Source organism: Aspergillus steynii (genome assembly GCF_002849105.1).
Source record: "Aspergillus steynii IBT 23096 chromosome Unknown P170scaffold_10, whole genome shotgun sequence".
In the NCBI taxonomy this organism is placed as follows: domain Eukaryota; kingdom Fungi; phylum Ascomycota; class Eurotiomycetes; order Eurotiales; family Aspergillaceae; genus Aspergillus; species Aspergillus steynii.
Genome location: NW_020194407.1, coordinates 301,227 through 327,584, shown reverse-complemented (window position 1 = coordinate 327,584; position 26,358 = coordinate 301,227). Strand labels below are relative to the sequence as shown.

At 53.4% G+C, this 26,358-nt stretch overlaps 14 protein-coding genes across 14 annotated transcripts; 6 read left to right on the top strand and 8 right to left on the bottom strand.

Annotated features, from left to right (window-relative positions):
* Positions 1–554: 554 nt before the first annotated feature.
* Positions 555–2,859, bottom strand: capA (adenylate cyclase-binding protein). The gene is made up of 4 exons (XM_024850222.1): positions 2,617–2,859; positions 2,233–2,482; positions 1,868–2,169; positions 555–1,813 (listed from the first exon to the last, which is right to left on the bottom strand). Exons 1-4 carry the CDS (start codon positions 2,661–2,663, stop codon positions 826–828), a joined length of 1,587 nt encoding a protein of 528 aa, XP_024698891.1. The 5' UTR covers positions 2,664–2,859; the 3' UTR covers positions 555–825.
* Positions 2,860–3,099: 240 nt separating this feature from the next.
* On the top strand, positions 3,100–4,575 carry P170DRAFT_459252 (PfkB family carbohydrate kinase). The gene is made up of 3 exons (XM_024851852.1): positions 3,100–3,237; positions 3,312–3,572; positions 3,639–4,575. The coding sequence occupies exons 1-3, from the start codon at positions 3,162–3,164 to the stop codon at positions 4,490–4,492; spliced, it is 1,191 nt and encodes a 396-aa protein (XP_024698890.1). The 5' UTR covers positions 3,100–3,161; the 3' UTR covers positions 4,493–4,575.
* P170DRAFT_441045 (uncharacterized protein) lies at positions 4,392–5,076 on the bottom strand. The gene is made up of 3 exons (XM_024850221.1): positions 5,008–5,076; positions 4,760–4,942; positions 4,392–4,665 (listed from the first exon to the last, which is right to left on the bottom strand). The coding sequence occupies exons 1-3, from the start codon at positions 5,028–5,030 to the stop codon at positions 4,614–4,616; spliced, it is 258 nt and encodes an 85-aa protein (XP_024698889.1). The 5' UTR covers positions 5,031–5,076; the 3' UTR covers positions 4,392–4,613.
* Positions 5,077–5,250: 174 nt separating this feature from the next.
* Positions 5,251–6,790, top strand: P170DRAFT_441044 (mitochondrial 54S ribosomal protein mL44). Its single transcript, XM_024850220.1, has one exon. It carries the CDS (start codon positions 5,375–5,377, stop codon positions 6,581–6,583), a length of 1,209 nt encoding a protein of 402 aa, XP_024698888.1. The 5' UTR covers positions 5,251–5,374; the 3' UTR covers positions 6,584–6,790.
* Positions 6,667–7,054, top strand: P170DRAFT_57220 (uncharacterized protein). Its single transcript, XM_024855277.1, has one exon. The coding sequence runs from the start codon at positions 6,751–6,753 to the stop codon at positions 6,994–6,996; it is 246 nt and encodes an 81-aa protein (XP_024698887.1). The 5' UTR covers positions 6,667–6,750; the 3' UTR covers positions 6,997–7,054.
* P170DRAFT_441043 (basic secretory family protein) lies at positions 7,004–8,419 on the bottom strand. Its single transcript, XM_024850219.1, has one exon. It carries the CDS (start codon positions 8,079–8,081, stop codon positions 7,113–7,115), a length of 969 nt encoding a protein of 322 aa, XP_024698886.1. The 5' UTR covers positions 8,082–8,419; the 3' UTR covers positions 7,004–7,112.
* On the bottom strand, positions 8,189–8,532 carry P170DRAFT_57226 (uncharacterized protein). The gene has a single exon (XM_024855278.1). The coding sequence runs from the start codon at positions 8,490–8,492 to the stop codon at positions 8,295–8,297; it is 198 nt and encodes a 65-aa protein (XP_024698885.1). The 5' UTR covers positions 8,493–8,532; the 3' UTR covers positions 8,189–8,294.
* A 530-nt stretch (positions 8,533–9,062) lies between these two features.
* P170DRAFT_450831 (uncharacterized protein) lies at positions 9,063–11,440 on the bottom strand (the record flags this gene model as incomplete). Its single annotated transcript, XM_024851148.1, has 2 exons — positions 9,063–11,078; positions 11,162–11,440. 2 exons carry the CDS (start codon positions 11,438–11,440, stop codon positions 9,063–9,065), a joined length of 2,295 nt encoding a protein of 764 aa, XP_024698884.1.
* A 698-nt stretch (positions 11,441–12,138) lies between these two features.
* P170DRAFT_441041 (uncharacterized protein) lies at positions 12,139–13,098 on the top strand. The gene is made up of 2 exons (XM_024850218.1): positions 12,139–12,431; positions 12,533–13,098. The coding sequence occupies exons 1-2, from the start codon at positions 12,302–12,304 to the stop codon at positions 13,015–13,017; spliced, it is 615 nt and encodes a 204-aa protein (XP_024698883.1). The 5' UTR covers positions 12,139–12,301; the 3' UTR covers positions 13,018–13,098.
* Positions 13,099–13,140: 42 nt separating this feature from the next.
* On the bottom strand, positions 13,141–16,540 carry P170DRAFT_393385 (exocyst subunit SEC5). The gene is made up of 2 exons (XM_024846020.1): positions 13,977–16,540; positions 13,141–13,920 (listed from the first exon to the last, which is right to left on the bottom strand). Exons 1-2 carry the CDS (start codon positions 16,338–16,340, stop codon positions 13,186–13,188), a joined length of 3,099 nt encoding a protein of 1,032 aa, XP_024698882.1. The 5' UTR covers positions 16,341–16,540; the 3' UTR covers positions 13,141–13,185.
* A 119-nt stretch (positions 16,541–16,659) lies between these two features.
* P170DRAFT_441038 (isocitrate dehydrogenase (NAD(+)) IDH2) lies at positions 16,660–18,592 on the top strand. Its single transcript, XM_024850217.1, has 6 exons — positions 16,660–16,850; positions 16,926–16,991; positions 17,160–17,246; positions 17,304–17,426; positions 17,502–18,221; positions 18,285–18,592. Exons 1-6 carry the CDS (start codon positions 16,761–16,763, stop codon positions 18,354–18,356), a joined length of 1,158 nt encoding a protein of 385 aa, XP_024698881.1. The 5' UTR covers positions 16,660–16,760; the 3' UTR covers positions 18,357–18,592.
* A 21-nt stretch (positions 18,593–18,613) lies between these two features.
* Positions 18,614–19,879, bottom strand: P170DRAFT_513923 (uncharacterized protein). The gene is made up of 4 exons (XM_024855159.1): positions 19,638–19,879; positions 19,430–19,575; positions 19,166–19,358; positions 18,614–19,101 (listed from the first exon to the last, which is right to left on the bottom strand). Exons 1-4 carry the CDS (start codon positions 19,804–19,806, stop codon positions 18,758–18,760), a joined length of 852 nt encoding a protein of 283 aa, XP_024698880.1. The 5' UTR covers positions 19,807–19,879; the 3' UTR covers positions 18,614–18,757.
* Positions 19,880–20,066: 187 nt separating this feature from the next.
* On the top strand, positions 20,067–23,064 carry P170DRAFT_393380 (tubulin gamma complex associated family protein). Its single transcript, XM_024846019.1, has 2 exons — positions 20,067–20,234; positions 20,302–23,064. The coding sequence occupies exons 1-2, from the start codon at positions 20,093–20,095 to the stop codon at positions 23,034–23,036; spliced, it is 2,877 nt and encodes a 958-aa protein (XP_024698879.1). The 5' UTR covers positions 20,067–20,092; the 3' UTR covers positions 23,037–23,064.
* A 206-nt stretch (positions 23,065–23,270) lies between these two features.
* niaD (nitrate reductase NiaD) lies at positions 23,271–26,223 on the bottom strand (the record flags this gene model as incomplete). Its single annotated transcript, XM_024844878.1, has 7 exons — positions 23,271–24,163; positions 24,217–24,840; positions 24,895–25,118; positions 25,167–25,402; positions 25,453–25,711; positions 25,763–25,862; positions 25,953–26,223. The coding sequence occupies 7 exons, from the start codon at positions 26,221–26,223 to the stop codon at positions 23,271–23,273; spliced, it is 2,607 nt and encodes an 868-aa protein (XP_024698878.1).
* Positions 26,224–26,358: the final 135 nt, after the last annotated feature.

The window sequence follows — 26,358 nt, the reverse complement described above, 5'->3', positions numbered from 1 at the left end:
GGAAAGCACGTACCGGAGGTGTTGTGAAGGGAAAGGACGTCGTCCGTTAGGAGCGATCTTGAGGAAAGCGTAGTCGAGGATAATGCGAGTCGCGGCGAGAGATGGAGGAGAGAAAAGGAGCTTGTCGCAACAATGCCTGATAAGCGATAAGCGCTCCGCACTCCGCACGGCCCACTCTCCAACTACAATAATGAAGCCGGTAAAGAAATAAAATAGAGGAGAGCCGGCTGCGAGTCGATGCAGAGTACGGCTTTCTTGACGGTGGTGTGGGAGAGGAGGTGGTGTGAGAGGGTTGCGGAGGTGAAGAAAGAGGAAGGAAGGAAGGTGGTGGTGGTTGCATCCCTGAGGGTCGCCGGAGCTTTTTTTTTTTGTTTACCCGCCGCCATCGTCATCCGTGGAAACCAATCAAACCGCGCTTGGGCCAGGCGCGGGACTGCGAGCCTCAGGCTGACGGGCCGGGTGGGACCTCGGTCTCTGCAGGACGTCGGAGTCAGGAGCTAATCGGTACGATCGACCGGTCCACTACAGGACCTACGGTAGTGTCTCTTCTCGGCGTCAGGGAAGGTGTTGCAGAATTATCTACTTAATATTCTAAAATACAGATACGGCGACAGAACCACCGGACTTGTCGTAAATGAACGCGAAGAACGCGACGGAAGGAACCCCACGGTGCCTGCCATCGAGTAATGCAAGCCGCCGAGGCGATGAAAAATCATCATTGAGAGCAGATATATTCAAGATTATCCATGATTTTCTAAAACCAAAAGGGGGGGAGAGAAAGAGAGAGAAGGCGGAGGAGGGCTAGAGGCACGCTTGACCTCCAGTCTAGCCAGCGTGCTCGACAATTTCGCTGACCAGGACCCCGTCTTTGACATACGTCTTGATCTGCTCGGGAACAGGGCACTCCTTGGTATCTTCGTCGGTGCCCTCGGGAGGAGGAAGCATGACGTTGATGGCGGAGCATTTGCTGGAGAAGACCTCCGTGCCCAGACTTTTGTGGTTGAGGTAGACGACGGCCCCGTCGACTTGATCCAGCAACAGTGTGGGAACGACCCCGTCAATCTGGAGGGCGAACTTCGGCGATTTGATGACATCGAGACTGGAAACGAGCGAGTCGACGATGAGGGAGAGGCCGGTGCAGTTGTCGATGGAGATGGCGTTCGCCTTGCTGGACAACTTCACGATGGTCTTGTTGCATCGGGAGATGAGGATGGAGTGGTTTTGCTGCGCGGGGATCTCGACAATCTCGCCGGGGGTATCGAAATTCTCGATGAACCACTTGTTGCCCTCAAGCTCCTTGCGAGGGGGCTTACGAGACCGCATGTTCTCGGGCTTGGGCTTCTTGCTTGGGGCGGGAGACTTGGACCGCGAGGCACTGCTACCCTGGCCCTCGGGAACCGTAGAGCCGGCACGAAGACCAGGGTTCTTGTGGGTCATTTCAGACTTGTCGACCTTGCGGAGATTCGAAGTGATGGCATCGCCTTGGTTCAGCTGAGCAAAGACTGCTGACATATCCGCGGATTGACTGGGCGCGGGAGCAGCGCCGGGAGGCGGAGGCGGCGGCGGCGGAGGGGGAACTCCGCCAGGCACATTGAGCGTCGGTACAGGAGGGGGAGGGGGCGGAGGGGGCGCTGCACCACCAGGAGCAGGGGCAGAGCCAGTGCCGCCCTTGACCTGCCTGAGAGCCTCGTGGGCTTCAATGCCACTCTGATCATTCCATGTCAGTCCCTTGGGATAGTGCTGCTTGAGGTACGCGGCAAGCGACTTGAAGATTTGATAGTATGCCTGAATGTACTGGACGTGGGTGCGGTCTCTGGTAGCATGTTAGCTTCCATCACGATTCTTGCACGGCACCCCAAGTACGCACTTCTCCTTGTAGTCCTTCAAAACTTTGTTGCCATAGTATTCAATACCGCCCACAATCTCGCTCACAAAGTCCGCCGGCTTGGATTCGAAAAACCAGCCCAGGGCGACGATGCCCTCGGCGACCGCGCTGAGGTGGTTGAAAAGAGGGGACGGCCGGTTAGACTCGCGAACCATGTTGATGCTATCGGACGCATTGTGGAGTTCCGTCATGAGCTCTGGGGGCTGCGGTTCCGGCTTCTTCGCCTTCGTCGAAACGTAAAGGTAGGTTCGCTCCGCCTTGAAGGCTTGCAGGACCGCGTTCGACTATCGGCGGGTCAGCAAAGTGTTCTTGTCTACGCCCTGGAGAACTATGCACGGCTATCCCACCTGTTCTGCCACAAGGCCCCCGATTGTGTTTCCGAGATCCACGAAGTTCTGGACATCTTTGTTGATCAGAGCGTCGAAGTCTTGGATTTGCGGCGGGACGGTAGGTGCTGCAGGGGCGGGAGCAGCAGCTGCTTTGGGGGCTTCGGCAGCTAGAGGTGTCGGTGCGGCGGCGGATTCCGCGGCCTTGGGAGAATGGGGATCATCCAACGACATCGCCATGTCCTCCAGGCGGGAGGTTGCGGCTTCCAGCCTGTTTGGTGAATGTTAATTAGTGAGCTGACGCGACATGGAGGGCTCCATGTTGGCACACATAGGATGAGGTAAATTGGATAAGCAGATGACCCAGAGGCAAACTGCAATGCATCCTCAGATGCAGGAACATACCGCTTGATCAGAGTAGTTAAATTATGCATGTGGCTGCCAGTCGCCATGTTTGCAAGGCCCCTAGGCAAGGAGGCGGTATCCTGAAGACTTGAACTTAGATAAGACGGACGCAAATTGCTATCCAAAATAAAGATAGGAATTGACCCGAGTGGGGTGCAAGCAGGTAGTCAAAGCCTTCTCCAAGGGGGGGATGAAGGAGGGTTCGAGCGCCGGAGAGATCCAGGAGTTGCAACGGTGTCGGTTCTCAGAAGGCGATGATGCTCCTGATCTCTGCCTGAGGCGGACAAGCTCCACGGGGTGTGGGCCCTTTTACCGTACCATACAGCACGAGGCCGATATCGCTGCGGTTTGCCATGACGTTGTGTGTATCAGGCCGTAACCGGGCAGTCAGTGTAGGTACCGTATGTATGCCGCACTGTCTGTAGTTGGGTACTATGCAGCGCTCCGTAGTGGTCCTTCATGGCGATAAGACATCCTGGGTAACCCCGCTCCCTGACTCAAGAGTCCTTTCTTTCCCTTATCTGCTGCTGACGACTTCCCAAAGCATGGCAGAAGAAACCAGCCACGGTACCTTACCCGACAGTCATGTCGGGTTCTGTACGCTGGGCATGTTCATTCTTGGTATGGCCCCATTCGCCCGTGGAGCCAACAGTTGCATTGGCTCGCATGCTCATGTCCTTCCTCACCGGGAACAGATGATATCGAATTTGGTGGGATTAGGCCCGACGTGAAGAACATCCTCGGCGGTGCGGCCTCCTTTGCAGTCGTGGGCGCGCGTCTCGCCGCGGGGAAAGAACTTGCTCGGTCTGTGAGTTGGATTGTCGATGTCGGCTCAGACTTTCCCCAGGAGGTCTTAAATACTATCAAGGCATGGGACACCGACTGCATGATTAGAGAAGATCCGGGGCGATTGACCACCAGAGCATGGAACGGCTACGGTCATAACGAGAAACGAGGTTAGCACTCCCTAGGTCCCTTGCTTGTTCGACAGTGGGTATCGTTAGAATGTTAACGAGGAATAGACTTCAAGTATCTGACCCCAAAGTTACGATTGGAACCGCACATGCTGTCAGACTCCCAAGTTCTCTCGAAGACATTCCACATGGTCTGCTCCGCGTCCAGATGTATCTCCATTGTGCAAGAAATCCTCCGACGTCGAGAAGAATTGCAACGAGGTAGCCAGGCTTCCTCCCCCCTGGAACGACCGATCTTTGTCTGGGAGCCCGTGCCCGACCTCTGCACCCCGGAAGAACAGGAGATGTTCTTCGCTGCGAACCGAGTCGTAGACGTGGTAAGTCCTAATGAACTAGAGTTAGGACTGATGTTTGGCCAGTCCGGATGGTGCGAAGATGAACAGTTTGGCCAGGATATAGTGAGGAGGATCCTGGAGTCTGGCATCGGACCCGACGGAGCCGGGCACTTGGTCATTCGGGCTGGAAAGGACGGAAGCTATTCATACTCTAGAGCCCAGAGAATCTGGCTACCCGCGTATCATCAGCCTGCTGCCTCCGGGTCTTCCCCTGTGGTCGATCCCACAGGCGCCGGGAATTCCTTCCTGGGGGCATTGGCGCAAGGATTGGTGGGTGCTGGAGAAGGGCCGACTCGCGTTATCGGGTCTGTCTTTGCATCGTCTGTGAACTGGAAGGATGCCCTGAAAGCAAATGGAGACCGTGACCACATCCTAGAGGCTTTGGTGTTTGCCACTGTTGCCGCCAGTTTCGTGGTGGAGCAAATCGGGGTGCCCCGGATGTCTACTTCTACTGAAGGGAGGGAGCTTTGGAACGAGACTGAATTCACGGAACGGGTCCGTCTGTACACCCAGCGATTGTATAAAAGCGTCGAAGAGTCTCCTCGGAAGCATTTCCAGATCAATTGAACGGATTGAAGAACGCCCTTCTATTGTCGTACAGCCCACAAGAATATGAAACAAAAAAACCCGTCATTTGCCATAGTATCCCTCCACGATTTCCAATCTTGTTTATATTCCGTGCGCCGCTTTATGAATCCTGCTTCGAAGCTCTCTCGTGTTCGATAATCTGTCGGCTCCAGCTGAGAAGGGAGAACGGGGATGATCAGCATTGTGTATATTGAGCCAAAAATCATGTCGAGCATGCCCAAGCGGAAGGGAACAGATAAGACTTACTAGCGACTAGGAAAGAATCTGCCGGGCTCTGGCATCTTTTCCCGACGCTCGCGGTCGGCGCTGAGGCTCCAAGTGACGGCAGCAACTCCAATGACGGCCGCCCCCATGATGGCCGTGTTCACCCTCCAGTTCGCAGGCTGAGCGTACCAGCCTCCGGCGGGAGACCAGACTTCCTTGGGGTATCTGCGCAAGCCAGCGGGTTAGTGACCAGGCGCGACACGATCAGGCAGGGGTCGAGAAGGACATACGGGATCTTGCCGCCTCCACCCATGTTGATCGGGCTAAATCGGACGTTCGAGAGAGATAGACGTGGGCAATGGCTCGCTGCAAAAAGCGTGGTTCTGGGCGGGATGAAGCCGAAATGGCCGTCGACGTTCCTCGCAGGCGCCGCGGCGCTAGTGCCCGATGCGGCCTAGCGGCTGGGCGCCCGTTCTCACACGACAGCCAGACCCCGTGACTTCGACCGAAGCTCAACTTTTCTCCAGCGGCCAAAAAGTTCCAACGCGATTCACCCCCGGACGAGCCAACCCGCCACGTCTCGAGCAGTCATCCTCTTTTTCTTTCCTTGGTCGATCCCCTGCCTTCAGGCCCCCCGCTCACCCCCCCGTTGCCCAGATGAAGAGGCTGCAGCTCCTGCGATGGAGCAGTTCGGCCCTCCGAACGCCGCGGGCCCGGACTGGAGGCCGCCTGCAGCAACATCTTTCGTACGGTCTTCGACACCAATCGACGGCCGGATCCTCGGCCCTGCCCGTCGAGAATGATCCATTGGTCGACGAGCAATTGGTGGGCTCACATCTGCCCCCTTCCCATCCGCAAAAACAGTCCAGACACATCTACCCTTCTCCGCCGGTCGAGGCCGCCCGGGAGTCCGCCAAACTTGCTGCGCTCCATGCACGACTCTACCTTCCTTCGCGATTACCTCTCGAGACCTTAGCCCGCTCTCTCGTGGACTCGTCGGCCGATCCCAGCCCCAACTTCAACAATGAATCGTTGGCCACCCTTGGCCATGACCTCCTTACCCACTACACGTCCGAACACCTCCTTTGCACATACCCTCGCCTTCCTCTCACGGTCATCTTTGCCGCCATGTATGCATACGTTGGTCCGAAAACGCTTGCAGCCATGGCCAGAGAGTGGGGTGTCGAAATGGCCGCTGTTCCGGGCGGCGAGGTGGACCCTGGTCTCCTGCAGTTCAAGCGAGTACTCCCTGGCACCGACCTGGACGCGGAGCCAATCACCGGCACACAGAGGCCCAATGAGCACCGGAAGTCGTGGAGAAAGTCGGTCACCTCTCGCGTGGTCTACGACAATGAATTCGGCGATCCGGCTAAGATGTCCGGCGAGGAGGCTCTGAACACCCAGGGGGTCACCGCCGAGCAGGCCAGCGCCACCTTCGTGCGGGCCGTGATGGGCTCGATCTACCTGCATGCCGGCCGACCCGCGGCGAAGCGCTTCTTCGAACAACACTTCCTCTCCCGACACCTCAACATCTCCGAATTGTTCAACTTCTCCCAGCCAGCCCGTGACCTGTCTCGCCTGTGTGCGCGGGAAAACTTCGAACCCCCCGTGGCGAAGATCATCAGCGAGACTGGCCGTAAGAGCAGACACCCCGTGTTCAACGTTGGCATCTTCTCCGGTCAGGACAAGCTGGGCGAGGGCGCTGGCGCCAGTCTACTCGAGGCTCGGTCCAGGGCTGCCGTGGCTGCTCTCAAGGGATGGTATCTATATAGCCCCTTGAACGTGCGCGTTCCCAGCTCGATGGAAGAGGAGGGAGCCGCCCCCTGGAAGCCCGTCCACGTCGACTTGGGCGAGGTTATTGTATAAGAACGGAGGAAACCGGGCCCGGGTGGGTTGGCAAGAATGATACGTTTCAATGTGGGGAGGATGTCATATTATTAGATGTGGGTGTCTGTCGGCTGGATGGCGGCAAAGAACCACAACATATTTGGTTTATTTCATATTTACATTTGCAAGATCAGGTTTTGTACAGTATGGGAAATCTATTCTATTCTTACCAATGTCTTTTTGGTTGGCTTTTTTTTTTTTTTTTTTTTTTTTTTTCTTCTTCTGTGTGGTTGGTTTTGTTTTTGATCAGTTCTGTCTCTGTTCGATTCTCTGCTCCTGCCTTTCCTTCACCAGGTGGAATGAGGGTAGTTGTGCGAGTCACCACTCTTGAAAAGTACTGCTGCATTGGCATGCTGATAGAAATAATTGCATCGGTATATAGATATATCTAACGTGTTTCTTTAATTACTGTTATTTCTCACTACGCGATAACGGTATTGATTTGTAGATGTCAGAAACGGCTCAAATGACTCTTCCACAACCCCGATCAGCAACCAAACGTAACCAACTACTCAGGATTGACAATCTCATCCTGCCAAGCACCATCGTCTCTGTCTCCATCGTTCCCCTCCCCAAGACGGTCTAGATAGACGCCATACGCATGCCAAAGGTCCTCGATGCGTGACCCAAACAGCGCCTCCCAGAAGTCCGTTTCGCGACTTCCCCCCGCGTCGGAATCCTCGTTGCCCTTGTGCACATAGTAGCCCACTCGCAGCAGCCGATCGTTCAACATGCCGATGGCGCCCGGCCCGACGCGGACGTCCTCCAGCCACGCCAGGAAGTACGCCGTATGCTGATACCCCTGGTCCCAATTCTCGGGGCGGTCCTGGGCCGAGGTCGGACGTTTCCAGTGCGGAGGCGCCAGGCCGGCCTTAAGCCGGACAAAATCCGCAATGCCCTCGATTAAACCGCCCGGTGGGTGGCGGTTCGTGCTGCCGGCTGGAGCAGTGTGTTGGTAGCAGTGGACTAGCTCGTGGGTGAGCACGCCGCGGAGCTCGGCGGTGGGGTCCGCTTTGCGGGTCGAGGTGTGGATGTACGAGAGCGAGAGATGGATCTCCTTGTGGTCATTATCGAGCTCGGTTCCTGTGGTGTATGCGACGCCGCCGATGTCGCGGAGGAGGAGCGTTACGGACCGGGTTGGGGGCACGCTAGGGTGGAAGATAGGCCTGGGGAGATTGGGCTGGGGAGACGGGGTGATGCGTGATGAAGGGCGGAGGGGTGGAACGGTATAGAGGTTTTGGATGATGGCGGAGAGGGCGGTGTCGAGGACGGATTGGAGATCAGGGATCAGCGAAAGAAATGACTGGAAGGCAGGGTGGCGTATATCATTGACATGAAAGCGGAGTTTGGGGGTGGGGATGTCTGCGCGGAGGCGTATCGATTCTTTTGCTTCGGCAGGACTGGCATCGCGGGGCGGGGCGGCGGTGGCTCGAGGGATCGATTGTAGTTGTCCTTGTTTCTCAGAAGATTCGGTCATCGTGTCGGTGGTGATGTCCTAGGTGGTGCAACGGATGAGATGATGATGGTTTCCCGGGAAGAACTCAAAAGAGGCACCTGCACACATGTAGGAGTAGAGAGACGCCGGCTGATCCTGGTCTAGGCGGGATTGCTCCACCGGACAATCTGCGGAGACGCTTACTTGCCTTTGGGGTCTCATTATGTTCCTTCTCGTCTTTCGGATCGAAGAAAATCAACGAGTGGAATCGGAGGAAACCGACAAGAAGACATCGCAGAGCACATGGTTATATAGAGTCGCGGGAAAAAACGGCATACCAGAAGGAATCAGAGAGGGAGAATGAGGAGTCGAAGAAAAAGGCGTGTGGATGCAAATCGAACAAACCACCGCCGTGACGAGGAAGGAAGGATAGAACATCGTGTTATTTGACATACAAAATGATTGCAGGAGTTCTGCTGCCCAGTACTTGGAGAGGATAATTACGACTCTAGAATAGGTAGGTACCTTATGATCATTCGAGATTGTAGAGAAAGTGTTATATTAAACCTCATGGAATGTGCATTTGTAGAACTGTCTCAATGCCCGGAATCGGAGATATGCCTGCTCGTCATGTCCTTCACTATGGAATATCGACAAAGCTCTCCGCGCGAGGTAATGCATGAGGCAGAGATGATATGAATCTGGTTCAACTGAAGAAAAATGGGTATTGTTGCGAGCCCTGTACGCCTGACATGTACAATAATGAAGAGAGAAGATATAAAAATGTCCAGTGACAGACAGATCGCCATCAGGAATGTCTCGCTGAAGAGCGATGGGAGATGAGCCTGCATCTTATGTAGATGAACACTGTGTGGTTAGTTGGGCCCCAGCTGTGTGCCCTGCATCAGAATATGGCTTGAATGATAATATACCGACGAAGGAGTGGAGGAAAGTGATTATAAGAGAAATGAAAATACTGTTCACACCCCGGGAGGGGTATTATAAAAGTGATCGAGTTCGCCGTTAGTGGAGATTGGGGCAATCATGCTTGTGAACATCGAGCCCTCTTAATCTTTTGGCCAACAGGCTTTCCCCGGCCTCGGAACCACTGACAGAGGGGTAGCCACCGTAGCCGATGTCCCCTTTGTTGAGCTTGTGGTATCGACCTTCATCGAGACGATGTGATTCGATGGAATCCAGATCGTGCAAGGAGAACATCTCCTCTCTCAAAGACGGGATGGGTTGGAAAGGGTGGGCATTGTGCTGCATGGAGTGGGACTGCCCATGATTCACCATATCTCTTCGCATTGGGGACGGTATCGCCAACGAATTTTCGGCCAAGTCGCTGGAGGGGCGGCGAGCGTCATAAGTCACGATCGGCTCGTGATTCGCAGCCGACCGTTGGAATCCTCGGTCCACCGCCGGTTTGGGGACCGCGTGCGAATGGTTGACGTCCCGGATGGGCTTGTACGGGGTGTATCGCGGATCGGGATGTTGGATTTCGTTGCGCAGCTGTTCCTTGCCGTCGGGGACGCGGTTGGCAAACACCACGCGAATACTCGAGTGCAGGTAGAACCGGCCCCTGGATGGACAGCAGATGTTCAGATGAATCAAGTATCTCAAGATGGGCTTGTCTTTGGGGTCCTCGGTGGGATTCAACGACGCCTCGGGGCGGTCAGTACCGTAATTCTTTCTAGCAGTTAGTGGCATGTCAATGATAGGACCAGCAGAATAGCTTCTTTGCCGGATAAATGTCTTCGTCCCGGGTTCCATGTCACTCAAGTCATAGGGAACAAGAAACAACTTTACGGCCGTCTTGTTTGGGTTCTTGATCATGATCTGCAACTGGCCCTGCTGTGGTATCCTATAACAGCCGCCGGGAGGGCATTTGGGAGACTCGGCCCGTCGATGCCTTTTTTCGCGTTTACGTAAAGCGTCTTGGTCGGCAAGTTTCGGGGGCAAATTGTTCTCCGTGCTTTGATCGCCGCAAGGACCCGCAGGGCTTGGATGGTGTCGGCGACGTCGGCTGCTGGCTGACGTGTCCCTGGGAAGAGAATTATCGAGGTCGATCAAACCGACGTAGGGACTGGGATTGTCGTCCGAAATCGACCGCCCGTAACCAGACGTAGGATAGCTGTAGAAAACCGCCGGGAAAGGAACCGTGACGTGGGGCGGGCACTTGAGACTTGATTTACATTTGCTTTTACCAAGCACGCCGATCTGCGCGGTGAAGTCCAGGGGCTTGGACGGGTTCATGGACATTCGTCCACGGAGAATAGACTCCTCGTATGAGCCGACTAGCGAGGCATGTGGCCTGGGCGAAGATTCCGAGGTGATCGAGAGTCTTCGAGCCCTTGGAGAAGGCGTCTGGACCGATGACGCCAGCTGGAGACTATATGTCGATGTCAAAGACCGTCGAGGATTATATCCTCTGTGAGAGTGTTGTTCATTCCATCCGCCAAGAGGATGGCCATTTTGGAAAGTCAATGCGCCTCGATGAGCAGTAGGAGACGATTGGAGATGCCGGAACGTTTCTGGGGGCAGCGTTCGGCGACGATTTGCCTTTTCCGAGAATCCTGTTTGATCCGCGCACTCCGTCCTAGGGGAAAAGTCCAAGTCTGTATTGTTTGCCTGGTAAACCAATGGACTTGTCGGAGCCTTCAGGACGTAGCTGGAGGAGAATGATCCCAAAGAGGGAGCTCGAGAGCGAGTTGTCGGCACTGCTCTTCCAGCAGACGGACGAGTCGGGACCGCAAACCATGGCGTTGTAGGCGAAGAACTCAGGGGAGGAAATTGCGGGCCAACACTCGTTCGCGGTATAGGAGATGGAGGTAATTGTTGCTGACCGTTCTGTTCTCCGGCGCCTTCTCGAAAATCGCCCGAATGTAACGCTGATCTTGGGCGTACTATATCGGCCGGCGATCCTAGTTCCTGATCATTTTGACGAGGGTTATCGTTGGGTAGACTTCGCTCAAAGGGTCGATTCTCCATGTATTCGGGCTCATCAGAGAGAAAGTGGCCGGCACTCGGGTCTCCGAACTATAGAATAATGGCGTGGATGAGTAAATGCGCAAAAAGCGGCCCACAGCCGATAATAAGCATCAAAGCGGTGGTAGACATACCGAGCTTTGTGGCACCCACGGGGAAGAATCGGTGCCCTTAAGATAGCGTATCAATTCCTCTCGATCGCTGGCACGCAGGCCCGATAAAGGATACTCCGGCCACGACCTGTCGTCGGGAAAGATGTCACCCCCTTCAGAGCGATCGAACCGGGGCAGATTGTTCTGGTACTGTTTCCAAGAGGGTGACGCATGTTGCCGAGCATCCTCGTCGGGGCCATGGTGGTCATCGGACCATAAGTCGTAATACTGCTGGCGATCCGGATCCTGAAAGATAGGCATGATCACCGGGAATGGGGATGGGCGGAATGGGCGGATGAAAGCTCAATCATCGCAACCGCAGGGCGAGTGTTCTGGAGAAACGAGGCCGATCAGGAGAGGGCGAGCAAGAGAGGCCGACGAGAGGTGTTTCGGTGGCAGGCAGGGAGCCGGTGGCGGAGGTCGCTCAAGTTTCAAGCACAGTGGAGTAGGATTGTATGACCGCAAAAGATCGGCATCGGAGGGAGGGGAGGGGAGGGTTGGAAGGTTAAATAGAAAGAAGAGGGAAAGGAAAAGGACAAAGGGGACCGGGGTAGAAAAGGGGTGGGGAAAATGAGTCAAGGATGAACTGATTATGATTCTTAGCCGGCCACCATGATTTAATCCTTCAATGAATCAGTCATTGACTTCTTGTCAGAAGATGAGGAAGACGGAAAACGGGCGGTCATGAGGATCTCCACCATTACCCGGTGGTGCCTCAGGCAGCTGTAAGTTACCGTCGGTATCGCCCTCTTCTGTAGTTCCTGCTAAGTACCTACCTAGGTGTACCTTACCACCTACTGCGGATTTACTGGGAGGAGGATTATCGACGTGGCCCAAGAAACATCTTGGCTGTCTCTTCCCTGTCGCCGTCTATCCACCTATTCTGATTATAATTTGAAGCCCGACCAGCAGCCCATCCCCGATCTTGCGCCAAACCTGCCCCGTTTTCTCCGATCCGCCTTTTTTTTTTTTTTTTTTTTCTCTAGACCGGCCATCCTTTCGTCAACAAAATTCCCTCGCCACGTTGACTCTGACGATTGTTGCCCAACTCACCGCTCCAATTTCATCGGAGCCAGTTGTACAGACACCTTGAGGAATTTTCCTGGTCCCAATCATCTCGTCATGGCGCCCAAACGCACCCGAGACACTGATGCAAACCCCGAATCGCGGAATCCTGAAGCTCCGGCCAAGAAGAGAAAGGGCTTCTCTGTCGGCCCTGCAAATCTACCCGATGGCACCTATCGTCGAAAGAGTGAGTCCGACCCCGTTTTTCAGTATTCCACTTTCGTTTGGGGCAGAGTTTGGCGCCCTATCCCGTGTCGTTCGGCCGGCTAACGTCTCCCAACCATGCAGCCCAAAAGATTAAGTCCGACCTGATCCAAAAAGCCAAAGTCAAGAAAGCCTACGCCAAAGTCAAGGCTGAAGAGGAAGCCGCCGGTCAACACAAGCCGACCTATGCGATCGCCGACGCCGATGCCGACACTCAGAAGGAACAAGGGGACGAGCAGTCGCCGGAGTCCGCCACCTTAGAGCTTCATCCGGATCGACTGGCGATGTTGAATGAGCCGGCCCCGGAACCGACTCCCAAACCAGAGCGTTCGCAACCTCGGGACCGCCGACAGAAGAAGCCCAAACGGTCTGCGTTCACCAAAGAGATGGAAGCCGCCGAAAAGCGTCGACAGGAAGCCGAGAAGCGGAGGGAGGATCGCGAGTTTAAACAGAAAAACCGAGAGGACATGTCTCGTGCCAGACGGCCGGATCAGTTTGGTAAAAGAAGACTGGGTCGGGAAAGCAAGGTGTTATTAGATCGCGTGCAAAGAATGGTTGGCCAGACATAGAGATGGCTTACGGTGGAACAAAAGTTTTGTCAATGATACCCTAACTTGATTTCTATTTTTTTTTTCTCTTTTTTCCCGCCGCAGACTGGACCTGCAACCTATGACGTTGACGTTGAGGGAATAGATTCTAGATTTGACTATATACAACCCTTAAACAACAGGTTATAACTACGCCGATGCCTTCTGGCCCCCGCTGCCCTTTGATCTCCTGAAGCAAGCAAACTCTCCCTTGGTTCTTTCCCGCAATCTCTTGAGAATCCCTCTCATTTCACCCAGTTCGGATTGAAGCCGGGCCCGAGCTTCGTGAGATGTGCGACGGTCGAGTTCAACGTAGATTTGACTTTGTAGAGCCGATGCCTCATCGGTGGTGTACTGCGACATGGTTTGTGCAATGTATTCCGTGTCTAGAGTGGCCTGCATCAGGGCAGGAAGTGTGTACGATGATCGCGAGCTGAAAGAATTCAGGAGGGACGAGGAAACCTGTGCCAGAAGATGGGTGAGCACGACGGAGAGCAGGGCGGACGGAGTCGATGCCGATGAGGTTGAGGAGCGCGTCGAGGCCAAGGCGCTAGAGGGAATGGTAGTCGATATCTCCGTGTGGACAAGCACCAGCGTCAACAAGGTGTCGTACACGTAGGGCCGCACTTGGTCGGGACGAGCGACGGAGGGTTCCCAATCAGCGGCTGTGATTCCATTGAAGATCGTCGTGTTCAAGGTACTGATCGTTGGGTTTGTGTAGGACTGGAATAGGCGGTTGTCGATTTGACTGAGCACGTCGCGGATGGTTTTGGCTTCGTCCGTCAACTTCACGGAGAAAGAGGTTTCGAAGTTCGCAACCAACTGGGGCACAAAGTCGGTCTGGAGGGATTTGATGTTTGAGAGAGTAAGGAGGATGCGCACATTCTAGCGAGTTGTCAGCTGGTTCTCCCGGGTATCCCAAACTTGTGGCTCTAACTTACTCTGTTGTGGGCATCGACAGCGTCTGCCACGAAAACGGACGAGATTCCAGAGCGGTTGCGCGTCGACCCAGCGAGAACCCATTCGTTGTCCTCTTCGGGCGCGGTAGGGTGCTCTGCATTCTCCACGAGACCGCTGAGGGCTTTGTAGACGCTGGAGACAAACTGGGTGCGCACCATTTGAAGAAGCTTGGTTGGAGGCTGCGTCACGATGTCTACATCACCGGATTTGACCATGGCCTCCGAGACATAGAGAATCTTTTGCATCCCCCCAAGGATTGCATTCTCAAAGGCGACAAATAAGCTGGGCATTTTCGTGAGGTCCCTACTCTCCGGGTCGCGTGTCCAATCCTCCATCAGCTTGCAGACTTCTGCGTCTCTGCCCCAGGCAGAGCACACCACTCGCACCGCGCGCTCCCGGGCGACACTGACAAGCGCCTTGAGAAGACCATGTGCGTTGCCATTGCTTGACACTGGACCCAAGGCGGCCATTTCACTCGCCGCCGTTCCGATGATGACCAAGAACTGGCCCAAATAATGGACGCCACTGAGCGCATTGGAGAATGGTGGCCAGAATGCGAAATCCTCCCAGTGTTCGCCGCTCTTTGGCGTGGGAAACGGCATGTTTTTGGGATCAAGCTTGAACCGGGACCCCGTGGGTGTCACCCCGAACGGCGTGTTGGGACTTGGCGGCGATATTGGCGACGTGAGTAGAGAGATATCCTCCAACGGAGGGTCGGCAAATAACGAGAGGACACTTTCTCGAATGAGGTTAACAAGCTCGACAACACCTTTCTGCAAGTCCCTCGAGTCGGTGCTTGAGAGCCGGTGGTGCTTCCGGCTTTCCCCTTCAAATCCGGCAGGGAGCAACTTTTGCTTGCTCCCGTCGAGGAAAGACTGTGCCGCTTCCCAAAAATCCAACACTTCTCCCAGAATACCGCCCTGCGACGACAGCAGCCTGTTGAGGTAGGTATGCACGCAATCCCAGAGCTCAATAATCTGATCAGTATCCAACATGTCTTGCGTATCTTTGGAATTGTCGCGCGGCGCCAGTCGAAGATACGATGCCACTGCTCGAGGACTTGGTTTCTCCCCGCTGGCGAGTCTGCGCCGAAGAATTTCAATCTCCGTTTTGCAGCGTTCGCAGAACGTGGTGATTTTGGTTTTCAGAAAGTTGTACCGACTGAGAAGCCACACCCAGATGGGGTTGTCGTCCACGCCCAGCTCCAGTAAGGCACCTATAAGCTCCATGTGTTCCTCAACCGGCCCGGATGCCGTTACCGTTGTCGAGGTTGTAGGCGCATCGCCGAGACGTCTCCAGAGATCACGTTTGAACACCTGTAATTGCTGATCGACATCCATCCACATTCGCCCCATGGCCAGAATCAAATGCGTATCTTCATCCGTCAAGGGCCGGTGTTTGCTAATCGCCCTGTCGGCGAGGTTCTTAGCTTCTTTTGCCAGAGTTCTTGCCTTCGTATACTGCTCAAAGACCGAATCGTAGTCTCTCTGCTTGATGGATTTCGAAAGCATCCCGCCTATTTCGTAGACGTCGCGGTGTTTCTCCATCGCATCAACCACCGATTTCAGCGCTTGCTCCCTTTCACGGCCTCCCAGTGCGGGACCCCACACTTCCTCGGCTTTCACAGAAGCCTCCAGCAAGGGAACACGGATACCCTTGAGGCCATACTCGCTCTCTTTGGTGAGAGCGTTCTTCCCGGGTGCCGAGTCTGACGGAGCGGGCGAGGGAACTGGTTGCATCCCCCCCGAATAATTCCGAAAATGCCCCGACCTGCGATGAGCCTGTTGTACGGACGTGTTCTGTTCCCTCCCTTGGTTCCTCATCTCTGTATAGACACTATCGATGGTCGCTTTGGCTCGAACGAACCGCTCGAAATTGGCCTCGACGAGGACCTTCAGCGAAGCCGACTTCTGATCGATGGATCGCGAAAGGAAATCAAGACCACTGAGGAGTGACTTGATGGATGCGTCCGAGTGCGCCTGCGAGAGGAAGAGAGCCGGGGAGAACGACGTAGACGAGAGCAAGAACCGATTGCGCAAACGACCCTCCTCCTCCAGGGACAACCCTCGTTTCTTCAAGATCTTGAAGACGGAGTCTCCGGAGCCCAAGGGATCGGGCTCGTCCATTTTGACGAGATTGTCCCTCGCGGTTTTCCCCTTGAACGAGCCCAGATTGGGCCCTTTCCGACCACTGTTGCTGCGTTCGAGGGCGAAGTATCGGGATCGCGAGCCCCGGCGTTGAAGGGTCTCATCCTCGGAATCCTCGCTCTCGTCGAGCTCGGCGGGCCATTCCTCGGGGTACTCGGAAGGGAGGTTGTAGAAGTTGGCGACGTCGGAATCGGCCATTGTTTCGGCAACGTGTCGAGGGGGCGTCTGGGACACGAGGCAGGCAGCGATCCACGGCGGTCAGAAGCGATCAGTCAACAAGGGCGCAATCCCGTGCAGGGAAGCACGCGCAGCAGCTGCACAGGTGGAGAAGCTAGAGGGCAAAGCCACCGCACGTAGGGTCACTGGGTCGGAGTGCCAACGGGGGGAGCAGATGGGAGGGCGGCGTTATCTGATCTAAGGAAGACACCAAGTGGACTGGGGGACCGAACACGGCAGCATCCAAGCCGGACGGACCGGGTGCCGAGAACTTCCAATCTCTCGTTCTTCGACTTCTTCCCGCACACGCTCCCTCTTCCCTCCCACCCCCCATCCTTTCATTCCTCTCTCCCCCATCTCCCCTCTTTCATTGTTTGCTGCCGTCCCCGGGCTCCTGTCACCATGTTTGCCGCTCGGAACTTCGTCCTGCCCGCCCGCCAATGCCTGCGGACAACCCGGGTCTCCCCTAGAATCGCTTCGCCTTTTTCGCAGGTAACCAGCGAACCTCCGTTGTCCCCCTCTCGCTGGGGGTGCCAATGCCTGTCTCGTGCTAATTTCGATGTCTAGCTGCGTGGTTACGCCTCTGCTGCCGATGAGCGTGTCGCCAAGTTCAAGGGACAGAAGGATACCGATGTATGTCGCCCGACCGATATTTTACTTTTTTTTGTTCTGGGATTTTCTTCCCTTGGCCCGAGGTTTTCCGGCCTCCCTCGCGCTACAACCATTTATTCGATCGCCTCCGCCAACAACGTTTCAATTCTGTCTGCAACGTGGTTTCTGACAATGTGATCGCCTCGCTAGGGAAAATACACCGTGACTCTGATTGAGGGTGACGGCATTGGCCCCGAAATCTCGCAGTCCGTCAAGGACATCTTCGCTGCCGCAAACGTACGCTTCAGCCTCTCAACCCGGGATGTGAACTCGGAATGCTAAAAATTCGTACAGGCCCCCGTCAAGTGGGAGCCCGTCGATGTGACCCCCATCTTGAAGGATGGCAAGACCGCCATCCCTGACGATGCCATCCGGAGCGTGCAGAAGAACTACGTTGCGCTCAAGGGTCCCCTTGCTGTAAGTGTTCTTGTGCCATTCTTGCATCTTGATGATTGCTGTTGCTGAGACCATCCTCTCTTTTCTCTTGTAAAGACCCCCGTTGGCAAGGGACATGTTTCTCTGAACCTTACCCTCCGTCGTACCTTCAACCTGTTCGCCAACGTCCGTCCCTGCCGATCCGTCGCTGGCTACAAGACCCCCTACGACAACGTCGACACCGTCCTGATCCGTGAGAACACCGAGGGTGAATACTCTGGTATCGAGCACGTCGTTGTCGATGGTGTCGTGCAGAGCATCAAGCTTATCACCAAGGAGGCCTCCGAGCGTGTGCTGCGTTTCGCCTTCCAGTACGCTCGCTCCATCAACAAGAAGAAGGTCCGCGTGGTGCACAAGGCCACCATCATGAAGATGTCCGACGGTCTTTTCCTGAACCTTGCCCGCGATATCGCCAAGGAGTTCCCCGATGTCGAATTCGACGCTGAGCTGCTGGACAACTCTTGCCTGAAGATCGTCACCGACCCCACCCCCTACAACGACAAGGTTCTGGTCATGCCCAACCTGTACGGTGACATCCTGTCGGATATGTGCGCCGGTCTGATCGGTGGTCTCGGTCTGACCCCCTCCGGTAACATTGGTGACGAGTGCTCGATCTTCGAGGCCGTCCACGGTTCCGCCCCCGACATCGCTGGCAAGGGTCTTGCCAACCCCACCGCTCTTCTTCTGAGCAGTATCATGATGCTGCAGCACATGGGTCTCACCGACCACGCTGCTCGTATCCAGAAGGCTACCTTCGACACCCTTTCCGAAGGAAAGGTAAGACGCTCTAATCCCCGCTCTCGGAAAAATATGACAGATTGACTAATGCGCAAATACTAGGCTCTCACCGGCGACTTGGGCGGCAAGGCTAAGACCAGCGAATACGCTGAGGCCATCATGAAGCGTCTGTAAGGGATTCGGTCAACATCGTGTACTATTTCCCTTGATTGTCTCCTTTTAGCCTGTGAATGATTTTAGACCATATAACGTGATCTATTATACGTACTCAAATGTATTTATTAAGATGCTAGGCGCATTGGCCTTCGATCTGGTGGTCTTGTGTTGACGTGTGCTGCTTGGCGAATCATTCTTCCCATGACAGAACAAACGATTTGGCGGTTGTTTCAAGCATTTGTAAGAGACTGAAGTAGTAATGAATGCGTTGAAAGCGCATGAACAAATCGTATTTGCCTCGGCTGTGACCATTGGATCCATAAAATACAGAAAACGCCATCCTGATGTTCGCCAAGGTATCGTGGGGGGACATAATGGAAAATAATGGAAAGAAAAGAGAACCTGGGGATCCATTTATGCTAGCGCCTTCGAGCTCCTCTTCTTGGTCCCGTTGGCGCACCTCTGCCCTTCTGTTTCGAGCGGGATGTTTGGGCCCGTGTGCTTCTCGTGGTTGGAGAGCCTCCACCGTCGTCGACATCGTCCTCCCCTTCGCTATCATCCTTCGCACCATCTGTGCCGTCCTCATCGCCATCGTCATTGGGAGTGGTTTCTTCAGAGTCCCCATCCTCCTCGCCAGTGCCTGACCGTTTCCTCCTGGGTTCAACCTCCATGTGAAGTCGCGACGAACGTGTACCACGCGTTGATGGACGACCACCACGACCTGGCTTTCTTCCTCGTGAGGGGGCGGGAGAGGATCGTGGTTCTGTACGCGAATCCAAAGATGAAAGTTAGAACAATTAGAGATCAAAGGAGCGTATGTGACTAACCGTCTGTATCCGCCACGGTGCTGCCTCGCCTGGATTCTGGATGGGGGCTGTTGACTGGGGACACGGAGCCTTCCATCGCAAGTCGCCTTTCAAACATCAAGTCCCCGTATTCATCCTCGGGGAGATCGAAGGGGCAGTATAGTTCCTTAGAGTTTTCGACGTCATCGGTGGTGTCGGTGATCAACGAGTCTTCCTGCGATCCCGATAAAAAAGTATCAGCGTGAGTACTTTGCAGACGGGTCCCTTTCAATGTCGGCTACATACCCGTTCGTCCAGCGCAGGAAGATTGTATAACGTTCCGAGCTTCTTCCAGATTCCAGGTATTCGAGTATGTTCCGCGTGGGGAGGCGCATATCCTTGGCTCTTCATAAACTCTGAGATGGCGATCATGCGAAAATGCTTGTGCATGCCTTAGGAGAACAATCGCATTAGTACCAGCTCCGCTGCTTCACAGACGGGAGACTGAACGAACCGACAGGCTTCCATTTGATGATGCCCTTCAACAAGGCCGTCTCCTGTTCATCGGTCCATGGGTCCGTGACGGGGTCGTAGTCCACGTTTGGCTGCGTTGCGCTCTCATTGCCGGGGGTGTTCGAGGATTCGGACGGGGCGGCAAGCTTCGGTTTCTTTCGAGGGGGCATCGTGGTCGCACTTTCGAGGGAGTTCTGAGCGTCGCGGGTACAAGGGAAGCAAGGATCGTTTGGATATTCTTAGCAATGGGGGGGCAATTAAGGACTCAAGGAAATGCTTCTGCGTCGGTTTCGCGAATCAAGCGGTGGTCCGGGCGCAGGTCGGGGAGGCGCTAATCCACTTATAGCTAGTGCGGCGTGATCTCGCGCCGCCCACGCGTCGACGGACTTGTGGCATAACTAATGAATTAATCGTTGTCAAAGCGATAGACCTCTTGTCCGTGGTTCTGGGTGCCGCATGCGCCATGTTTCGATGATCATGGACCCCGAGGATGATGGCGTCAATCCTTTTTCAAGTCTGGGTCTTTGGAAGATCTCCAATTTCACCTTGCAGTCCCTCCAACCGCTGGAGCCCTTGTCATGGAACCATGACCTGCCTGGTACATACCTTTAGTTGGGATTCCTCGAAACTACAATTGGAGAACTAACCGTTTTTCTGCCATTCAGATGTAACCAGTAGCTTCTTCAAAAGCCCACTGGATTTGTTTAACGGAAAAGAACCCAAGCTTCCCAGTCTAAATCCCTTCGAATTCGACCCATTTGATCTGGAACAACAACCGGAGTCCACTGTCGATGCATCCAGCGATGGCCGATCGATTATCGACGCTGACCAACAAGAAGACGATGTATTAGAGGATATTTGGGGTCCTGAGACCTTCAGTCACTATTTTGGCAACCAAAGAACATTGAAGTCATGGGAGAGTTATCAGCACCGATGGCACCGTGAGCCCCCCTCCGCATACTTCAGCGAATCCGGCGCCAAAGGCTTTGATGGATCGTTGGCTCGTCAGTCCGCACCAAAGGATCCCGGGGATCCACAGCGCATTGTGCGGAATGACGTCCTCTTTCAATCTCTATTCAAGCTGGGATTGGGCTGGAGCTCCATCTTTTTCCGCTACAATCGAGACCGGCGGAAATTCGAGCAGGTACTCGGAAACATACGCATAACTGGTGTTAGCGTTTTAGCTCTGAGGAGCTTGACAGATGAGCTGCTTGCCTGTGGATCAGATATGCAAAGGATACGCGATTTCCTCGCCAAAAAACCTTCCAAATCTCGCGATCTCTCGGCTCTTTCTGCGCTTTCAAGTGCCACGGCGGTGATCATGTACACACTCGAAAAAGAACTCACGAAACACTCGAAGAACCTCGTGTCCCTCATCCAGATAAAGTCATTGTTTCAGCGAAGCGGTGAGCTGGTAAGTGCGTTAGCGAATATGGTCGAGGCTGCTGAACACGCTGTCTCAGAGGCACATTTGATTTCCATTATTCTTGGCCAGGCTGCTCATTATTCTCACACCTTCGGTCAACTCGAAGATCTCTTCCGTGAGGTTGTGGTTCGAATAATTGAACCTTTCTTGAGCTATGTGGAAACTTGGATTGGCTTCCGTCCGGAAACCTCGGCATTGATGGAGTTGGCAGATAAGGGCAAAAGCTTCATCTCCTTAGAATCCCATGACGAAGATGCCAAGGGCGTTTCAAAGACGCCAAGAATCGATTTCAGATATCGCCCTGATCAAATGCCATCTTTCATTCCGACAGATCAAGCACAGCTGATCTTCGAGAGCGGACAAAGCCTTCGACTTCTCAGACGATTTCGTCCACAGCATCCCCTTGCGAGTACGACCTCCACCGCTCATTCGCTTAAACTTCAATGTGTCAGCGCTTGGAACGACATTGAGAGAATACAGAACAAGGCCTATGAGTACGAAAAGAAACTTCGAACTGAAATACTGAGGTATAACAACGGGGAAGGCTTGGAGGAGGCATCAACACAGTCTATCACACATATTTCATCCGGCGACAAAGACAATGATGTGATTGCGGATACCTTCGATTTGTTCGACATCGACGATGAACAGAATCTGAAAGGCTTACTTGCAAACCCGTCCTCCATCGAAAATGATAAGATTGGCCAAATTCTTAAGGAAACAGAAACATCAGATCTAGCGTTACAGCAAGGTCACACGAGTCGCTTTGGGCCAGATTTAATCTCCTCGCTTTACTTATCACTTGCACCGTTACTTTCCTCTCAGGCACTGCTGATTGACTTCTCTTGTCTTCATCTTTTGTTCAAGGAACACAAAATTAGATACCATCTTACTTTGCAATGGCGTTTCCAGCTCCTTGGAGATGGATATTTTACATCTCGCTTGTCTCACTCACTTTTCGATCCAGAAATGGAAAGTGGTGAGCGAAAGTCCGGGGTGGTCCGAGGCGGCGTTCACACCGGCTTGCGCCTGGGAAGCCGTGACACATGGCCTCCAGCAAGTTCGGAGCTACGACTGGTGCTCATAGGCCTGTTAAACGACTGTCGCAATGCAGATGATCGCTCAGAGAGCTCAGGAAACGCTGAGTTTCGCAGAGACACAGAGTTACCGGGTGGCCTGAACTTCTCTATCAGGGATCTGACGGACGAAGAGATCGTGAAATGCAAAGATCCAAATGCCATCGAAGCCCTGGATTTTCTCCGTTTATCATATAAGCCATCAGATGGGCTGGAAGAGATCATCACTCATCAGTCTCTGAACAAGTATGACCGGTTGTTCAAACACCTACTCCGACTCCTTCGAATGGTTTCTGTTGTCAAAGGCCTCATTCGTGATTCGACCGCCAGAGATTCTCTCTCCGGAGATACGCGAAATGTGCTTCAACGTTTCCGTGTTGACTGCCAACATTTCGTCCTCGCCTTGGGCGATTATTGTTTCCACATCGGAGTGGGATCAACGTGGCAACGATTTCAAGATACCCTGTCGAAAATCGAGTCTTGCCTCGATAAGGGCAATGTCGACGGCACTATAGAAGCGGCTCAGTCTGTTCATCGACTCCGTGACTACCACGAAGATATCCTGGATCAGATGCTTTTTGCACTCTTTCTCAGCAAAAGACACACGGAAGCGGCGAAGCTACTTGAGGGCATCTTCTCCACAATCCTCAATTTTGCCCCCTTGTCAAGGCTTGACGGCATGCGTGGTGTGCGCCATGAGAGTGAAATCACCGTGCGTCGGCTGTATGCTGTTTTCCGGAAACAAACATCGGCATTCGTCGGCTATCTGCGCAATCTGGATGGCATCAAGGCGTCTTCGAAGTCTCTAGGTCGGTCTGGTACATCCTTCGCATCCAGGGATTCGACGAGTGTTTTTGAACACCTTCTGGCGCGGCTGGATGTTAAGAAGTATTATTAGTCTACTGATAGAACGATATACATTTTGCAAATAGAGCACACGATCAGTTCCATGCCTGGTATTCAACCAATGTGGACCAATCGCTTGTCAAGAATCATCTGGTAAGAATATTCATTCATATTTCCGTGAACGTGTATCAATTCGTGAATTGAGTGTGTACAGTACATAATAAAACCCGTCCCAAAAAACGCCATGCCTTCCACGTTAAAACATATTCATCGTTCAAAAGATTTCCTAAAAGAAATGGAGATTCTGTTCTGCCCATCCTTGCGTCAGGAGGATTTCCCGCGCAGACTTCTCCATGGCCTCTGGTCCACAAACAAGAACCATGCTCTGGTCATCAGAACCTGCATACTCCTTGAGAATATCTGCTGAGATACGTCCTCGTCGGCCCGTCCAAGAGTCTGGAGCTTTGCTCAGAGTGTGTATCACCTTGCATTTACTGCTGTCGGACGCTTCCAGTGCGTCAAGCTCAGTCTTGCAAAGAATGTCTTCTTCCTGTCTGTTCCCGTTCAGAACAACACACGAGGTGCGATCCTGCTGATCCTGCATGACGGCACGCAGAACTTGGAAGATTGGCGTGATCCCGGTTCCGCCGCAGATCATGACGAAGGAGTTAACATGTCGTTCTTTGCCGCTGATGAGAACTCGGCCGTTTCCGAGGTACTCGAATCTTCCTGTTGGCCCTTTGCACTCGACCACCGAGCCTAGGGAGAGCTTGTCTAGGGCGGTAGTCATTTTGCCGCCTGGAATAGTAGGACTTGCGAAGTATATCTTGACTAGCAAGTCCATCGACCCTTCTTTGCCGGTTTCTGACATCGGGGTGTAGGATCGAATTATGGCTCCGCTTTCAGATGCTGCATCTGAAACTTTAAGCATAAGATGTTGGCCGATTGGCAAGCCTAGTGTTTGCTTGCCATGTTCAAGGTCGAATGTGAAAATGCGAGTGTCCCATGATATGTCGGTCTTTTTCGAAAGTGTTGCCTTGGTCCATGACCTTGACTGGAGAAACTCTGCGCGTATTTCGTCCGGACTTGATGAGACGTCGTTCTTGAGTACGTCCAGAGATGCTTTGTCCATTGTTCCGATGTGATAATCCGGCATCATTGCCTTCGCTGTCTCGCTGTCTACAGGGTGTATTAGTATCAGACCGACTTCTCGGATATCAAAATGTACTTACGGATTGCAAGAAAGTCCTCGGAGACATCAAGGCCGGCAGAGGAGATAATACTCTGCGCTCCTCCAGGATGACCTTCGAGGAATGCCGTGCCATCGTAAACCTCGCCATTAACGATAAACCATGGCTTTTGTTCACTTGACTGACTCTTGAACTCTTCCAGGTTGATCTCTCGCTTCAACCCTTCCTTCTTCATGTTGATTTCCTTCACAGGTTCAGGGGCAATTGGTTGTTCTCCCTCTTGTATCTCGCCCCAATTCCCGTTGAGCAGATTGCCTCCGGACTTCTTAACACGCTCCATCCATCCACCAGGCATGGTAGGGTGTGTTGGGTGTTCGAATTTCAAGACCCCGTTCTCTTTGGTGATCGTGACCCGAAACCAAGGGTTGTTCATCATCCCCAGGACAGACCAGTACATGTCGCGCGGTTGGATACTCAACGCTTCGTCCATTGCCCTCACGATTATAGCATCGCTATTTTCGAGCTCGGGAATGGCGATGCTCAGAGACCAGAAACACCAACAAAAACATGACTCTCGCCAGGACATATCCACTTTTCCACCAAAGAGGTCTCCTTCGAAATCACGGTATTTGTCCTCTGCGTAATGGATCTCTGCCAAGCGCCAATCTATCAAGCATGTTAGTCGATATATGACTCAGACAGATCCGTTAGGGTGCATACTCTTGCCCTTATCCACCGAAACTTCCACCCTAGTGACTCTTCTACCACCCCCGGCATACGCATAGCCTTTCACGGTATATGAGGGTCCAGCTGATGCGATGTTTAATTCTTCGTTGTTTTCCGGATAAACAACGGACGAATTGACGTTGAGGTCATATATAGCGTAACGGTCATCACGCCACCACTTTGGGTCGCTCGATGCCATTTCGGGAGATACCATGGTTCTGTCGTATGATTAGATGGGATATTGAATAATGATATAAGCAACTTACGGCAGGACACGGTTATCATTTATATGATACCAGTTATCGCTTGGTTCATCAGTCAAGATCAATTTTTTCAACCACTTGACGCTCCGACCACCAATTTGGCCCGGGACAACAGCTCTCAGTGGGCGACCATGGTCAGGTCGAAGAGATTCTCCATTCATCTTATGAGCAAGCATGATTCCCCTGTTAGGGTCCATGGCCCAGTTCAGCTTGACAGATGTCCCATAGTGTCCGTTGGGCTAAAGCACGGTCAGCATCGACGCTCGACATAGTGATCAGGACGACATACCAATTTGTCTGCCCCCTCCATGCAGACATATTTGGCTTTGCGCAGTGGTTTGGCACTTCGGAGAATATCAGACATCAAGGGACCCGTGAAGAGGGCCGTTGACAATGCGGCCGAACCCCATGAGAAGCCTTTTGATTTTCGTACAGTGTTCTGCTCTTTTCGCCTATTGCCGGCACAAACGAGGGTGATCGGTGCTGTTATTTGGTCATAGTGCTGCAGAACTTGACGGAAGCTCAAGACTAATGGTTTTTCGACCAGCCTGATGATATTTAGTTGTTTGGAAAACACATGCATGAATAGGAGCATCTACCCTTCAATGCTAATTTCCCAGCTGAGGATATCTTCGTCCTTCACGAAAGGGACCGGGCCATGGTTTCTGACATAGAAGAGTTCCGGTGAGGTGAGAAACCCTTTCAAGACGTAAGCAATGTTGATCTACAACTCCAGTCTGGGTATGGTTCCACAAGCAAAGGAACCCTAAGCAGGAACGTGATGTATACCTTCTTTGTAAAGATCCGTAAGAGGAGGCTCGACATTGAACGGATGCACACCCGTCAATCTAAGAAGCCGAGGATCGCGAGGCACATGATTATCCGGGGTATTCTTGTCTATGCTCAGCACCTCCGTCGGTCTTTTTGAAGGAGGCGGCAGAGGAATATCCTCTAGGTCAACGGTTGAAGTCTCCTCTTCTTTGACCTTGATTGGGGTCGACTTGAACAAGAGATCATTCGGGGCGAGAGTCCTCGACCAGACCTCAGTAAGAGTCGCCATTATTACGGTGGGGTTTGGTGGAAGAAAAAACTAGAGTACAACAGGAGACATCGGTCAGGAGATATCCGTACAGCCTCGTTCATAAGACAAATTTGAGGAGACGTATTGCCGGGGCGAGACAGTCGACAGCACTAA

Bases quoted from the DNA above. Each gene is read 5' to 3' on its own strand.
- P170DRAFT_441041 (XM_024850218.1), top strand. From the start codon at position 12,302: ATGGCGCCCAAACGCACCCGAGACACTGATGCAAACCCCGAATCGCGG. The intron at 12,432-12,532 runs GTGAGTCCGACC...CCAACCATGCAG, and splicing joins TGGCACCTATCGTCGAAAGA to CCCAAAAGATTAAGTCCGAC.
- capA (XM_024850222.1), bottom strand. From the start codon at position 2,663: ATGGCGACTGGCAGCCACATGCATAATTTAACTACTCTGATCAAGCG. The intron at 2,483-2,616 runs GTATGTTCCTGC...TTCACCAAACAG, and splicing joins TTAACTACTCTGATCAAGCG to GCTGGAAGCCGCAACCTCCC. The intron at 2,170-2,232 runs GTGGGATAGCCG...ACCCGCCGATAG, and splicing joins GGGGCCTTGTGGCAGAACAG to TCGAACGCGGTCCTGCAAGC.
- P170DRAFT_441038 (XM_024850217.1), top strand. From the start codon at position 16,761: ATGTTTGCCGCTCGGAACTTCGTCCTGCCCGCCCGCCAATGCCTGCGG. The intron at 16,851-16,925 runs GTAACCAGCGAA...TTCGATGTCTAG, and splicing joins TCGCTTCGCCTTTTTCGCAG to CTGCGTGGTTACGCCTCTGC. The intron at 18,222-18,284 runs GTAAGACGCTCT...CGCAAATACTAG, and splicing joins ACACCCTTTCCGAAGGAAAG to GCTCTCACCGGCGACTTGGG.
- P170DRAFT_393380 (XM_024846019.1), top strand. From the start codon at position 20,093: ATGCGCCATGTTTCGATGATCATGGACCCCGAGGATGATGGCGTCAAT. The intron at 20,235-20,301 runs GTACATACCTTT...TCTGCCATTCAG, and splicing joins ATGGAACCATGACCTGCCTG to ATGTAACCAGTAGCTTCTTC.
- P170DRAFT_513923 (XM_024855159.1), bottom strand. From the start codon at position 19,806: ATGCCCCCTCGAAAGAAACCGAAGCTTGCCGCCCCGTCCGAATCCTCG. The intron at 19,359-19,429 runs GTATGTAGCCGA...TCGGGATCGCAG, and splicing joins TTCCTGCGCTGGACGAACGG to GAAGACTCGTTGATCACCGA. The intron at 19,102-19,165 runs GTTAGTCACATA...ATTCGCGTACAG, and splicing joins CACCGTGGCGGATACAGACG to AACCACGATCCTCTCCCGCC.
- P170DRAFT_57220 (XM_024855277.1), top strand. From the start codon at position 6,751: ATGGGAAATCTATTCTATTCTTACCAATGTCTTTTTGGTTGGCTTTTT.
- P170DRAFT_459252 (XM_024851852.1), top strand. From the start codon at position 3,162: ATGGCAGAAGAAACCAGCCACGGTACCTTACCCGACAGTCATGTCGGG. The intron at 3,238-3,311 runs GTATGGCCCCAT...CACCGGGAACAG, and splicing joins GCTGGGCATGTTCATTCTTG to ATGATATCGAATTTGGTGGG. The intron at 3,573-3,638 runs GTTAGCACTCCC...AACGAGGAATAG, and splicing joins CGGTCATAACGAGAAACGAG to ACTTCAAGTATCTGACCCCA.
- P170DRAFT_57226 (XM_024855278.1), bottom strand. From the start codon at position 8,492: ATGTCAAATAACACGATGTTCTATCCTTCCTTCCTCGTCACGGCGGTG.
- P170DRAFT_441044 (XM_024850220.1), top strand. From the start codon at position 5,375: ATGAAGAGGCTGCAGCTCCTGCGATGGAGCAGTTCGGCCCTCCGAACG.
- P170DRAFT_441045 (XM_024850221.1), bottom strand. From the start codon at position 5,030: ATGGGTGGAGGCGGCAAGATCCC. The intron at 4,943-5,007 runs GTATGTCCTTCT...TGGCTTGCGCAG, and splicing joins GGTGGAGGCGGCAAGATCCC to ATACCCCAAGGAAGTCTGGT. The intron at 4,666-4,759 runs GTAAGTCTTATC...CTCCCTTCTCAG, and splicing joins AGATTCTTTCCTAGTCGCTA to CTGGAGCCGACAGATTATCG.
- P170DRAFT_441043 (XM_024850219.1), bottom strand. From the start codon at position 8,081: ATGACCGAATCTTCTGAGAAACAAGGACAACTACAATCGATCCCTCGA.
- P170DRAFT_393385 (XM_024846020.1), bottom strand. From the start codon at position 16,340: ATGGCCGATTCCGACGTCGCCAACTTCTACAACCTCCCTTCCGAGTAC. The intron at 13,921-13,976 runs GTAAGTTAGAGC...ACAACTCGCTAG, and splicing joins CTGTCGATGCCCACAACAGA to AATGTGCGCATCCTCCTTAC.